We start from the raw sequence: 14,974 nt of genomic DNA on the forward strand, positions 1-14,974 counted from the left end.
TATAAAAACCTATTAGTGTATCTTCTTAGCTTAGTAATAAAACACACTAATATGTTGATAATTCAGAATCTCCATGGTTCAGAGATACTGATGCAAACAGCAAGTGAGCACTGTGTGCTGCTCTAGTTCAGGTGCAGGAAGTTTGAATCTTTTTTTTTTTTTTTTTTTAAGAATTTTATTTATTTATTAATTTTTATTTATTTTATTTTTTCCCCCAAAGCCCCAGTAGATAGTTGTATGTCATAGTTGCACAGCCTTCTAGTTGCTGTATGTGGGACGCGGCCTCATCGTGGCAGGAGAAGCGGTGTGTCGGTGCGGGCCCGGGATCCGAACCCAGGCCACCAGCAGCGGAGCGCGCGCACTTAACCGCTAAGCCACGGGGCCGGCCCAGGAAGTTTGAATCTGATTTGGTTCAGATATACCCTGAAATGGTGGGGGCTGTTTGTTTATTTGTTTTTAAGCAGATTAATATCAGGAGTCATCATTACCTTTTCTGTCCCACAGTTAATGAAACTGAAATCCTGGATAAGAGATTAAATACGATTAGGTGTAAATGTACAAAGATTTATGATCGCCTATGAGTAGATGCTTAAATCTTATTATAGCTATGTGCATTGGGCAAATTAACCTCTCGAAGCCTCAGTTTCCTCATTATTAAATTGGGAGTAAAAAGAGCTACCTCATAGGATTGCAGGATTACAGATAACATCTATGTAAAGTGCCTAGAACAGTACTTGACAACACAGGATAAACAGTATCTGTCTCAGCCCTACAGGTTTCGTATGGCTTTAAATATTAGTTAGTATGAAGCATTTCCAATGACATTTTATAACAACTTTAGCTATATTTAATGATAAAAATCTTCCAACTACTATGTATTAAAAAGAAATGAATGACAAGATGATTTTAAATGAAGCCTAAGAATGAAAATGAGTGCCGAGCACAGTGACCACTTCACCTCCGCATGGGAATGAACAGGACAGGCTGATGGGGACCTCAGCTGAAGTGACGAGCTGCAGCAGCAGCCACTGTGATTTTCATGGATCATCTAAGCTCTTTCCAGCATTAAACCTCAAGTCAGGAAAATCCACAAACCAAAAATCTCAAGTGAGAACTTCAAAGCATACATGTGTTTTGCAAACATTTTATTAATAAAAATGACTGAAACAGTCAAATTCAAATGAACTATGGGACTCAAAAAGTTCCAGTTTCTAGGTTGCAAAGTCAACACCTAATGGAAAAATTCAGTGACATTTAAAAATGTAAGATTAATTCTTTTCATCGAGTTCCTCTACTCGCATCCGCAAGTAGAGAGCGTGGCGCACCCGTTCCAGGGATTCGTTAGCCTGTGGAAGAGGGAAAGGCACGTGATCAGAGGAGGAGGGACACTGGCATCGTGCTCGAGAGGAATCCCATACATTTCACGTCTCCTTAGGGCAATACAGACATTTAAACCACACTAGTGGCAAAGGCCTAACATATTTCCATTCATATGGATCCTTTTTTAAAAGACGAGTTTAAGGTTTCTAATACAGCCTTATAGTTCTTGTTACATTGGTTTTCCCCTTTATAATGGTTTTTCCAGTTTATATTAAAAAAAATAAAAACACTCTCATCTATCAGTTTCCCTTTTTCCTCAACTATTAAAATAATACTTTACAGGGTGCTACTTTAAATCTTAAATGCCCAGTGCTATAAACCGGTTGGAAGAACATTCCTTAGCATTCTTGGATTGGATCATTCAAATGTAAGAATATCCACTAAATTAAAAACAAAGTATCATATTTTTCTTATGTAGTGATTATATTAAATTTTTTCAAACCCTCTATCTCCAATTTTTGGATTAAAAATTTAATTCTAGTAATACCTTTTTTTTAATTTGAGGGACGGGTAGAGTTTAGAAGGTACAGGTAACAAAAGATATGATTACTGGCTAATAAATGAGCATGCATTGAGCAATAGAAGATGTTTTTACCAAAACTTTTTTCTTATAAAATTACTGAGAAATATTCAAAATCTAGTTACGTGTTGAGAAGTCACCATCTGAACAAAGCTAACGAGTCCACTGGGAGGCCAGAGACAAAGGCTGTGGACGTGCTTAAGAGCACCGGCTCCAGGGTCCACCTCTGGGTGTCCAGCATGGTTTCCCCACTTCCTACCCCTGTATACCTGGGCAAGTGATAAGCACCCCCGTTTTCTCATCTGAAAGATGGAAAAGGTGAAGGAAGACTACCATATGGATTCTTCTATTTTTAAGGAGAAGAAACTTGAACTGCCTTTAGAAGGCTTAAAATTCTCTCCGAGTGTTCCCCTTCCTACAATTTGACTTGCTTGTCCTTTCTCACTAGTTACAAATCTGCAACTGAGCTAGCTGTTGGACTTTTCTCTCTAAAAACATACTCATGTAGAAACAGATTTCTGTTGGAAACGTTTATGGTACTCTCTCAGCCACTCACGTTTTCACATACACATTTAAAGCTAGCCCCATGTAGGAGACCGAGACAAGGATAAACTGTAGGATATGAAATTACTATCAGACGTGTCAACTATTTACTGAACAAACCACCACACACACAGGTCTATCTAGGACCAAGACTCATCCTGTCAGGATGAGCCACAACCGTTTCCTGACACAAGGTTCTGGCTCCCAAACAGGACCAGCTCTCAGATGGTGTATTGGCAACAAGGTACCTTAGCAAGATCCTCCTTTAACTTGTTGTACTGTGCCACATCGAACTGCTGCTGCTTTGACTTCTTATGGAAGAAGTGAAGACACTGCCTACTCCTAACAGCTGAGAAAGTGTAATCCTAGAAAAGAGAACAGGACGTGTTCCGAATGAACGTGATGCCTCTGCAGAAAGACACCTGCCTTCGCAACACCAAAGCAAGGGAGGGTGGGCAGTGAAATGCGTGCCACGGCCATCAGACGGCACAAGGCCACACAGGAGCACAGCCTCACTGGAGAGGAGTGGCTCCCGCCAGAGGCACGCAAGCTGGGAAGAGAAGTCACACGTACTGGGACGGAAGGGAGAAAAGGGAAATGGCGATTTTTGGCAAAGTAACCACGAGATAAAGCTAACGTTACTGGGTGTCTTGCAATACAATTCAACTTGATTTATAAGTGAGGCACAGAGAACATAAATTTGATGTATTTATCTCAGTGGAAGAATCTCTGAGTTGTACTATTTATTTCTCTATAGAGGTTATATATAGTTTCTCTGCGCTGTATATAAATCTCCCTCCAGCCTTTTGTTGTGAGAAACAACAACAAAAGTTAATCAGCTTATAAAAACCCAGAGAGCAGTAACTCAGTAAATAAAAAGGCTTGACTGCTCATTACTTGCCTTGGACAAGGTATTCTTTGCACAAGATGCTCTAACAACCCTTTTCCTAACAAACTACTCACCTGTCGAGTGACTATAAAGTATGCAAAGAAGACCATGGAGTTTGCAAACGTGATGAAGTATGTAACTGGTTCCATGATATCCCAGGAGTACACCCACCACGTGAGCCAGGCCAGCGCCCCGCCCTGGACAGACAGCAGCGCTAACCCAGCCCACAGGAGTCCGCTGGTTTTGGCTTCTGAGCGACCTTCGATTCTTGCTTTCATCTGAGGGAAAAAACCGACTGTTTTTTGCCCATCTGCATTACTTTAAAGAGCTATGATTTAAATTATAAAGGTAATACTTGCTTGTGGGAAAAAAAATTTTAATAGTATAGAAGGGTATACAATGAAAAACTCTGACATCATCCTCTGAAACCTAACTAAAGTCACAGGCCTGTTTTCTCTGGCCCGGCAAGCCCACCTCTGGGGCTGCCTCCTACAGGTACACTTGCACACATGTGATTCATTACAGATTCATTCTTAAGAGTAAAAGACCAAGAATTATCCATATATCCATCAAGCTATTATGCAGCTGTAACGAGAAAGCTCTCTGTGTACCAACGTGGGGATCCTTCCAGGACACACCGTTAGTAAGAAAAGGTGAGAAAAGTATGGAATACTGGGCACCCCTTTCTGAAAATGGGAACAAAATAATAATACTGTTGTATTTCTTTGTACCTGAAGACAATCTGAAATGATTCCTAGGGGTGGGGGGTACAGTAACTGGGGGGATAATGGGAGGAAAACTTTCCACTGGACACTTTTTTAGATTTTTAAATTTTAATAGAAATATATTACCAACTTTTTAAAAAGTAAAGAAAAAATAAAAATGTGGGTACATAATCCAGCAATTAAAAAGTCCCTCTGCCATCCACTAAGTACCCTTAGAGGCCATCACTATTAAAAGTTTTTTTTATCTCCAGAAACTTTCTATTCATATAAAAGATATACATCCACTGACCCATTTTTAAAAATCACAGGTGGGATCGCTGGCTTAAAAGATGCAGTTCTTTCCTTTAAATTAAGACAAACATACCCCTGACCCTCCTCCCAAAAGAAAGTCCTTTTCTCCTCCACCACTGACTAACTTCAGGTGTTAGGAAGCCGTGACTAACTTTCCAGCTGCAGTCGCGTTGCGCAGAGCTGGGGCCATGGGCTGCCTCTAAGAAAGACACTGGTCGTGCTCCAGCTCGTGGGTCCCAGCTCAGGCTCTGCTCATTCAGAGATGCTCCGGCCCATCCGTGCAGAGGAAGCACAGGGCCTGAGACGGCAGCTCTCGAGTCAGACCTGGAGTTCACATTTTGGCTCTACCACGTATTGTTAGCCACGTGCCTTTGCTGTCTGTTTCCTCACCTGAGGAAGGAGGAAGATAACTGGACCAAACTCATGGGCTTGCCATGAGGATTGAAGGAGAAAATGAGCATCTGTAAAACGTTCAGAAAAACGCCCCCGTGGAGTCACTCAGTAATGCTGGGTGTCACTTTCAAATGCCTCACCCGGGAAGCCCCTCACCTGTTCCAGGGGCTGCAGCTGTCCCGTCAGCCCGTCGATTTTCTCCAGTAAACAGCGCTCTCTCTTTTTCTGAAACTCTTCTAAATGCAAGGCTGTAAACAGTCTGTGCACCAAGGATTTCACGTTTTCCATCTCGGTAGTGTGCTCAGGACTCAGTTTTTCTGGGAGGAGACACAAGGGAAACGTAAGGCAGTCACCACACTTTTTCCTCCACAGTCTGGAAGTCCAGGGACCAAATCTGAGCACCTGTGGTGGCCACCTGAGCGCTCCCAACCCTCAGGGAGGCATTTGGTATTGATCTCTCTTCCTGGCCCAGATGATTCCATTAGTCTCTCTCATGTAGAGACGATCTGGAAGGATACATTACCAAACAGGTTTGAAATTCATTATGTTTTTGTCTTTTTTCTTTTGTAATATAACTATTACTGTTTCTTCAAAAATCTTCATACAAGAGAAGTGGTATCCATCTACCAGAATCCGGGTGAAGACCTCACCTTAGTTTGCAACACATTAGTTCATGGGTTCATTTTTATACCTAAGTTCAACCTAAGATCCCCTTCCCCTCCAACCATCTATCCAGAAATTATCTCAGGGACCAGAGGGGAGGGAAGCTTGCATACAAACACGTAAATCAAAGTCTGAAAAGTGACTCAAGTGTACGTTCTTCCCAACAAGGGGGATCACAGTCAACAAGATGTAGATCTGAAAGGAGGTTCCTATTGAAAGGAAGGCAGTCACGGTTTCTGAGTTTTTAACATTAAGTTCTTTTGATTATGGATTTCTCTCATCCTTCTGCCTCTGTGGATCTATAAATTCACATGAAATTGGGCTGGAATGATACCTTCCCGAGGGTTGTCACTGTTCCCCACCTGTAAGAGAACTTGACAGAGGGCCACAAGGGGAGGGAAAGAGACAACCTCCCCGCCAGGCAGCAGCAAACAACTGCGGATAAGGGAGATCTGTCATCCTAGGATCATATTGATCCCGGCTCAACACAAGGCTGACATGAGGGAAGCCATATTGTAGAAAAAGAAACCCTACTGTAACTTTGAATGACCTCTGATTAACTGACATGCTCTGTGGATTTTATGGTCCCTCCAGCTGAAATGAGTCGATAACTTGGTTCTTTTGAGTTCCTTAGAAATGTGATGACCTGGGGCAGAAAGTCTATGCCAACAGCCATCACCAATGACAACTGAAAGACCAGGGTATAGGGCGTTGCTCCAGTCTCTGATGCATATCCAGTAAAACAAAAGACTGTCAGGAACTGGGACCAGATGTCTCCGCCACCTGGGACCAGCTCCCTATATAATTGGCCTGTAGTCTTTGTTCTGTAAGATGGTTCTTTTGGACATGAGTCGACCATCTTCCCTCTTGCTAGCAGGTTGTAGTCAAGTCCTTTCCCTCCTACCTCCCTGCCTTTTGACTACTGGCGTGTCTTACGGCCGGCAGACGACCCCCCCTTTTGGGCAGTAACAGTATTAGCCCAGCGACACTCCAGTTCATGCCAGCAGCCCGGAGGTTACTTCTCCATCTCCACCCATGTCTTCAAGACTCCACTGTCTTTAACCCTTTCCACACTCTAGCTTAAAGCTGCCACAAAGAGGTGAAAACTAGAAGTTCCCTTCTAGGCTTCTCAGATTTGTACGTCAGTGCGCTTTTGTTTTGATGTAAAATGTATTGATATTTAAAAGGCCTACGTGTAGAAGAAAGGTATAGATGGGCACGATTTTGTCCAAAGCTATGGAGTGTATCACAGATAAAGCCAGACACCAGTTGATGTGGTAAGGACAGGTTTTATTCAGTAACTATGGCACTAGGGTAGGGGTTCCAGTGTGAAATGAACTCAATTCCTACTTGTTCAGAGTAGCCGAGCATTTGAAAAGGAGAATGAGGGAAGAAGAAGGGGGAACAGCAGGGCTCAAGGGCAGTCAGAGAAGTAGAAATTTACAAAAAGTGGGAATGGGGTTGGTTAATGTGACCAGGCCTTTTGGGTTTGTTAACAGAACAGAAACAAGGGGAAGTCAGCGGCACAAGTCAGAGCAAGGCCCCACCAGGCTGGGAGTGAGAGCAAGAGTTACCTCCTGGAATGTTTGCATTTCAAAGAGACAGCTCTCAGGTCCTTGAGGAGACAGTTCTGGGTGGTAGAAGATTTGCACCTCAAAGGAGTAGAGAAAGGATTTATAATTGTAAGCTTTCTAAAGTAACTGTTGGGAGCGGGTTAAGGGGGCGGGGAGGGGTGGTCAGAGACCTATCTGCCTATCACCAGGTTTTCACTGGAACAAACAGTAAACCCTCCTGGCAGTGCTGAGATTTCCCAGGCAAGCATTTTACGGGGGCTGGACTCATCATCGATGATGTTAGAAAGTATGCTGGTGTTTGTTCACATCTCTTTGCAAGGGGGTGGTGGGGAGGGCAGGGTGCTGAGAGACTGCAGGTTTTATAGGCCAGTGTTGAGGCCTAGTTGAGAAGAGGGCTCAGAGGAGCCCAACTAGAGTTTGGTCAAGGAGAGAGTCTTTGTCAAGTGACACAAAATGTTTATCTGAGTTCAATGACAAGCTATGCTCTTTCAGAGATGTGGGCCCCACAGAATTCATATGTCATATTACCAATCTGAACATTTATCTGTGGGATCTCCTAACAAAGGCCAAAAATGAGAGACAATATTCTTTTTCTTTAGAAGCTGTTTATTCCTTTTATACGTGTCTTCCATGTGGATTTCATTTTCATACCCTGAATTTTCAAGTCCAAATTTGCCAATGCTTTAGGAAAGAAATGAAGTTTAAATAAACGTTTAAAACTCCAAATTTTTAATTTTATAAATTTCATTTTCTATTAATCCTGTACAATTTCTCTGTCATCTTCCTTCCAACCATGCCTACTGTGCCCCTGTTAATTTAACTCACACTCTGAGACTGGGCAAGTCTGATCCGGTGCTCAATGAAGCACCTTGTAAAGCCTCCTGTCTCTAGGGTAGGCCCTGCCCCTGGGCTCAATCTCAGTAAACAGCCCCCCAGGCAGGCAGGGAGAGGGGTCTCCTCCTAAGGAGCTGACAGCAGCTGGAGGCTGTACTTCAGTCCACCTGGACCTAAGGCTTCAGTTACATGTTGGGGTTGGGGGAGAGGAAGGTCATGCAGAACAATGAGACGCCCTGAAAACGTTTATTTCCACTTGTTCCCTCTGATGCTCAACCCCGAGAACAGGAAGTGCAAGACCTTCCAGAGTACTGGGGACTCACTGACATGAAATGTGTATCTTAACAGGGGTCTCCATTTTCATATTTCTCAACTTCTGCCACCCTTTTCTCTTTGGGGTTAAATACTGATTGTCCTGATTTTAAAGAATTACGAAAGGAGAAAACTCATAATTATTCAAATGACTAATTCATTTTGATTTCTCTATACATGTGTTTTAAAATTCCATAAAGTTTCCAAACATACAATTATAACTCAAAACAATATATTTTTCTTTGAGATCTTCAGAGAAATGGCTGATACCAATGCTGGGGTACAAAATTAGCCTGGATCATCTGGTTATACCAGAAAATAAGAAAATGCTTTAAAAAAAGGGAGGCAGGTCATAAGGACAAAGGAGCCAATGGTATTCAAACAGTACCAGTTAAGGCTAGTGGGAGCCCCCAGAAGCTGGCTCTTGAATCCTTGTGACTTCCCATTTTTTTTTTTTTTTTAGCATTTTCTTATTTTCTTTGTCTATCTACCCACTCCACCCCATTTAATCCTTATTGATGACTCTTGCCACATCCAGAATTTGACTGCAATATGATTTTTTCAGCTCCAGCATCCCTCCCACATTTACCAGTCAAGCACTTGGCATTCTAACAGTGAACAAGAGTCTTATCTTTTTTTAATGATTTATTATTTTTTCTTTTTGGTGAGGAAGATTGGCCCTGAGCTAACATCTGTGCCAATCTTCCTCTATTTTGTATGTGGGAAACTGCCACAGCATGGCTTGACAAGCAGTGTACAGGTCTGCACCCAGGATCCAAACCCACAAACCCCAGGCCTCTGAAGCGGAGTGCACAAACTTAACCACTACGCCACCAGGCCGGCCCTGATTTATTATTTTATCACCTATTTATTAAGGCAAGGACTCATGAATTCCTTCCTCCTACCCTGACAGTCTACAGTCACAGCTTCCCGGGAGCAGAGCCTCTGGAGCCAACAGCAGCAGGAACACTTCAACTATAACTGGTGAACTGCTGGAGGCTCAGCACTGGCCAGTTTGAGAAATGAAAACTCCCACACATTCATGGGTTTTCCCTCCAGGAGCCCCAGCAGGTTCTCACAGTGCAGATCAGAGAAAAATAGGCCTCTGCTTCCAGCAGGGAGTGGGAAAAGTAACCATTTTGAAATATCCCTGAGCATTACTCTCTCCATAATAAGGAAACTACCAGAGCATTCTCTGACCTGGGGGAGGAGCAATTAGCTGACTCCAGCCCCCACTAGCCTTTGTGTCTCACATAGGGAAAAAAAGGCTAAGAAACTCTCCTGAAGGTTACAGCCCAGGAACTCTGGCCCAATAAAAAAAACTGAGATTTAATCATAAGATTATAGAATGCACCCCTCCCCTCCTGCAGTGTATTAACGTGAAATCTACAGGGCTCTGGTTCCATGCAAGACACAGACTCTATTAAAGAAATAATTTCTAGGGAAACTCAAAGACAACAGAGCAGACAAAAACAAGGACACTAGAAGAAACTGCAGCCTCGGATCTAAGCTACAGCAAACAGAAACAGCCCAACTCCTGGCGAGACACACATACAACCTCACAGTAAAGACCTATTTGCTTCAGTTTCTATTACCCAGTACATCATGTCTAGCTTTCTGCAAAAAATTACAAGGCAAGGTAAAAGGTAAGAAAGAAACTATCTGAAGAGACAAAACAAGGAACAGAACTGGAATCTGATACAGCAGAGATTTGGGAATTATCAGACCAGGAAATTAAAACAAATATTATTAATATGGTAAAGGTTCTGATGAAAAAGTTGACAGCGTGCAAGAACAGATGAGTAACATAAACAGAAAGATGGAAACTCTAAAAAAGAAGTAAAAGGAATTGCCAGAAATCAAAAACACTGTAACAGCAATGAAGGATGCCTTTGATGAGCTCATCAGTAAACTAGACACACGGGACGAAAGAATCAGTGAGCTTGAAGATATGTCAATAGAAATTTCCCAAATGAAAAGCAAAGAGAAGAATGGAAAAAGGAATATCCAAGAACCGTGGGACAATTACAAAATGTCTAACATGCATAATAGGAATACCAGAAGGAGAAGAGAGAGAGGAACAGAAGAAATATCTGAAGTAATGATGGCTGAGATGAAAGAAAAACTCTCTTTAAAAAAAGAGGTAGGGGGGCCGACCTGGTGCATAGTGGTTAAGTTTGCGCACTCTGCTTTGGTGGCCCAGGGTTCACAGGCTTGGATCCCAGGCGCAGACCTATGCACCACTCATCAAGCTATGCTGTGGCAGCGTCCCATGTACAAATCAAGGAAGATGGGCACAGATGTTAGCTCAGGGCCAATCTTCCTCAGCAAAAAGAGGAGGATTGGCAACAGATGTTAGCTCAGGGCCAACCTTCCTCACTAAAAAATACAAAAATAAAGAGTTAAAACTTCTGGTTTCAGGTCTGGCATGTAATGAGCTTGGAAGTCATCACTCCATCCTAACAAGTAAAAGGCTGGACAAACTGAAAATCAATACTCTTCTTAGATCTGTAGGAGAATTGAGGTCACAGGGCAAACCACTGCCCGCAAAACTGGAGAGAGAGACAGGTCAATACAGAGAGTCACAACCTACCAGAGCAGAAGCCCTTGAGCAGAAACTTCCGCGGGAACCAGTGCTGGGGTAAGGAAACCTGAACCGTAATTGACAAATTGCTGGAGGTCCCGTGGACAAGTCAGAGTTAAAAAATCCAGTGGGACCGTTTTGGGGGACATACCCTCTCTTTTTTGAGTTTTACCTCTAGCAGTTCTACCAGGTTCTCACAGTGAATACTGGAGAAAAATCCCCTGTGCTTCCAGCAGGGGGAGGGGAAAGGTACCCATTTTGAAATACGCCAGAGCATTCTGTTCTTCTTAACAAGGCCTGCACTCAGAAGTTACTTTACCAGAGCCTAACTTATTGGGGTTTTAAAGAGTCTAACTGACCTAGGAGAAGGAAAATACCCAACTCCAGCTCCCTCTAGCCTTCCACATTGGGGAAGGGAAATATTCAACTCCAGTATCCTCCAGCCATCCCGTCTCACCTAAGGAGGGGATTAAACTGAGAAGCACTGGTGAAGGTCACAGTCCAGGGGCACAGGCTCATTGAAGACTGAGACCTAATCACAGGATTACAGAATGCCTCCCCTCCACCCCATACCTTACAATCATATTACTTATTTACCACAGTTCCCTTTACTCAGTGTATCATCTTTAGCTTTCAACCAAAAATTATAAGGCACACTAAAGGCAAAAAACACAGTTTGAACAGCTAGAGCAAGCATGTGAACCAGAACCAGATATGGCAGGAATGCTGGAATGATAAGACCAGCAATTTGAAATAACTATAATTAATATGATAAGGGCTCTCCTGGAAAAAGTAGACAACATTGCAAGAACAGATGGGTAACATAAGCAGAGAGAGGGAAAGTCTAAGAAAGAATCTAAATGAAATGCTAGACATCAAAAACACTGTAACAGAAATGAAGCATGCCTTTGATGGGCTCATTAGTGGATGGGACACGGCTGAGGAAAGAATCTCTGAGCTTGAGGATGTCAAAAGAAATTTCTCAAGCTGAAAAGAGAAAAAAACACTGAAAAAAAAAAACAACAGAATATCCAAGAACTGTGGGACACTAAAAAGGCATAATATACACACAGTGGAAATACCAGAAGGAGAAGAAAGAGAGAAAGGAACAGAAGAGATATTTGAAGCAATAATGACCAAGAATTTCCCCAAATTAATGTCAGACACCGAACTACAAACAGATCCAGGCTCAGAGAATATCACGCATGATAAATGCAAAAAAAAAAAAAAAAAAAAAGACAGAAAACACCCTACACCTAGGCATAATATACACACAGTGGAAATACCAGAAGGAGAAGAAAGAGAGAAAGGAACAGAAGAGATATTTGAAGCAATAATGACCAAGAATTTCCCCAAATTAATGTCAGACACCGAACTACAAACAGATCCAGGCTCAGAGAATATCACGCATGATAAATGCAAAAAAAAAAAAAAAAAAAAAGACAGAAAACACCCTACACCTAGGCATATCATGTTCAAACTGCAGAAAATCAAAGAAAAAGAAAAAATCTTGAAATAGCCAGAGGAAAAAACACCTTATCTATAAGGTAAAAATTACATCCAACTTCTCAGAAACTATACAAGCAAGAAGGGAGTAGAGTGAAATATTTAAGGTGATGAGAGAAAAAAAAAACACCAACCTAGAATTCTGTATCCTACAAAATTATCCTTCAAAAGTGAAGGAGAAATACAGACTTTCTCAAACAAACAAAAATTGAGGGAATTTGTTGCCAGTAGACCTGCCTTGTAAGAAATGTTAAAAGTTCTTAAGAGAAGGAAAATGATATAGGTCAGAAACTCAGATTGATAAAAAGAAAGGACTTCCACATTAGAGAAGGAGTAAGTAAAGACAAAAATAAAACTTTTTTTTCTTATTCTTAATTGATCTAACAGTACAGTTTGTTCAAAATAATAATAGCAAAAATGTATTCAATGATTATGGCTTAGGTGTAAGTGAAATGAATGATAGAGGATGGAAAGGAAGAATTAGGAATACTTGGTTATAATAAGACACTTGCCATGCCCATGAAACAATATATATATAGTGTTATTTGAATGTGAACTTGGATTAGCTGTAAATGTATATTGCAAATGCTATGGCAACAAGTAAAAAAGTAAATAAAAGAAATATTACTAATATGCTAGGAAAGAAGAAAAAATGGAATCATATAAAATGCTCAATTAAAACCACAAAAGGCAAAGAAAAAGTGAAAGACAAAACTAGGAACAAAGAACGAGGGCAACAAATAGAAAACCATAACAAATATGATAGATATTAATCCAACTATATCAATAGTCACTTTTAAATAACAATGGTCTAAAAACACCAATTAAATGGAGATTGTCAGACTGGATCAAAAAACAAGACCCAACTACAGGTTGTCTACAAGAAACTCTCTTTAAATATAAAGACACATATAGATTAAAAGTAAAGGGATGGAAAAAGATAATACCAAGATAACACTAAGCAAAAGAAAGCTAGAGTAGCTATATTAATTTCAGACAGAGCAGAGCATACTGCAGAGCAAGGAAAGTTATCATGGATCAAGAAGGGCATTACATAATGATAAAAGAGTAAACTTTCCAAGAAGACATATCAATCATTAATGTGTTTGTATGCACCTAATGACAAAGTGTCAAAATATGAGAGGTATAACTGACAGAACTGCAAGGAGAGAGAATTGAATCTACAACTATAGTTGGAAACTTCAACACCTCTGTCAAAAACGGAGAGATCCAGCCAGCAAACAAATCAGTAAGGATACGTTGAATTCAACAGCACTATCAATCAACTGGATAGAATTGACACCTATAGACTACTTCCTCCAACAACAGCAAACTGCACATTCTTCTCAGGTTCACATGGAACATTCACCAAGCTACACTGCATTTTGGGCCATAAACCACACCCAAACAAATGCAAAAGAATAGAAATCATTCAATGTATGCTCTGAGACCACAATGGAATTAAAGTAGAAATAACAAAAATTAAACTAGTAAATAACAAAAGGATAGCTGGAAAATCTCAAAATGTTTGGAGATTAAACAATACACTTCTAAATTACAAATGGATCAAAGAAGAAATCTCAAGAGAAATTAATATTTTGAACTAAATGAAAATAAACACACAACTTACCAAAATTTGTGGGATACAGTGTAAGCAGTGCTCACAGGAAATTTATAGCATGGAATGCAGATATATTTGAAAGGAAGAAACATCTAAAATCAATAATCCAAGTTTCTATCTTACAAAACTAGAAAAAGAGCAAATTAAATTCAAAATAAGCAGAAGAAAAGAAGTAATAAAAATGAGAGCAGAAATCAATGAAATTGAGAACAGGAAATCAATAAAGAAAATCAATAAAACCAAAAGCTGGTTCTTTGAAAACAGCAACAAAATTGATAAGCCTCTAGCCAGGTTAAGAAAAAAAGAGAAGAAACAAATCACCAATATCAGAAATGAAAGCAGGGCATCACTATCGATTAAAAGGATAATAAAAGAATACTATAAATAACTCTGTGCCTCCAAATTTGGTAACCTAGATGAAATGGATTGCATTCTTTGAAAGACACAATCTGCCAAAACTCACACAAGAAAAAACAGATAAGGCCTATGCAGATTGTCTATTAAAGACATTGAATCAATAATTAATAACCTTCCAAACAGAAAGCACCAGGGCCAGATGGGTTCACTGGTGAATTCTACTAAACATTTAAGGAAGAAATTATACCCATTCTCAACAATCTCTTCCAGAAGATAGAAGCAGAGGGAATACTTCCTAACTCATTCTTTGAAGCAAGCATTACCCTAATACCAAAACCAAACAAAGACATTACAAGAAAAGAAAATTATAGACCAATATCTCTCATAAACACAGATGAAAAAATCCTCAACAAAATGTTAACAAATCGAATCCAACAATGTACAAAAAGAATTTATACACCACGACCAAGTGGGATTTGTCTCAGGTATGCAAGATTGGCTCAATATTCAAAAATCAATTAATGTAATCAATCACATCAAGAGGCTAAAGAAAAATCATATCAATAGATGCAAAAAAGCATTTGACAAAATCCAATATTCATTCACGATGAAAACTCTCATCAAACTAGGAATAGAAGAGAACTTCCTCAACTTGATAAAAACATCTACAAAAAAACCTAGAACTAACATAATATTTAACAGTGAGAAACATGAAGCTTTCCTGCTAAAATCAGGGAAAAGGCAGGGTGTCGCCTCTCACCACTCTTTTCAAAATTATACTG

The 14,974-nt window shown here is 40.5% G+C and overlaps 1 protein-coding gene across 2 annotated transcripts in view; it reads right to left on the bottom strand.

Annotated features, from left to right (window-relative positions):
* Positions 1 to 1,128: 1,128 nt before the first annotated feature.
* The window catches only part of MCUB (mitochondrial calcium uniporter dominant negative subunit beta), a 95,686-nt gene continuing 81,840 nt past the window's right edge, over positions 1,129 to 14,974 (bottom strand). For both annotated transcript variants that reach the window (XM_087437744.1, XM_087437745.1), the window contains exons 5-8: positions 4,898 to 5,058; positions 3,407 to 3,610; positions 2,692 to 2,808; positions 1,129 to 1,346 (exon numbers count right to left, since the gene is read on the bottom strand). In XM_087437744.1, the coding sequence (XP_087293870.1) occupies positions 1,269 to 1,346; positions 2,692 to 2,808; positions 3,407 to 3,610; positions 4,898 to 5,058 (560 nt within the window). In that variant the 3' untranslated portion in view covers positions 1,129 to 1,268. The remainder of the gene's footprint in view (positions 1,347 to 2,691; positions 2,809 to 3,406; positions 3,611 to 4,897; positions 5,059 to 14,974) is intronic.

The sequence above is a fragment of the Ceratotherium simum genome, chromosome 12 (assembly GCF_057802395.1).
Source record: "Ceratotherium simum simum isolate JZ-2026a chromosome 12, ASM5780239v1, whole genome shotgun sequence".
In the NCBI taxonomy this organism is placed as follows: domain Eukaryota; kingdom Metazoa; phylum Chordata; class Mammalia; order Perissodactyla; family Rhinocerotidae; genus Ceratotherium; species Ceratotherium simum.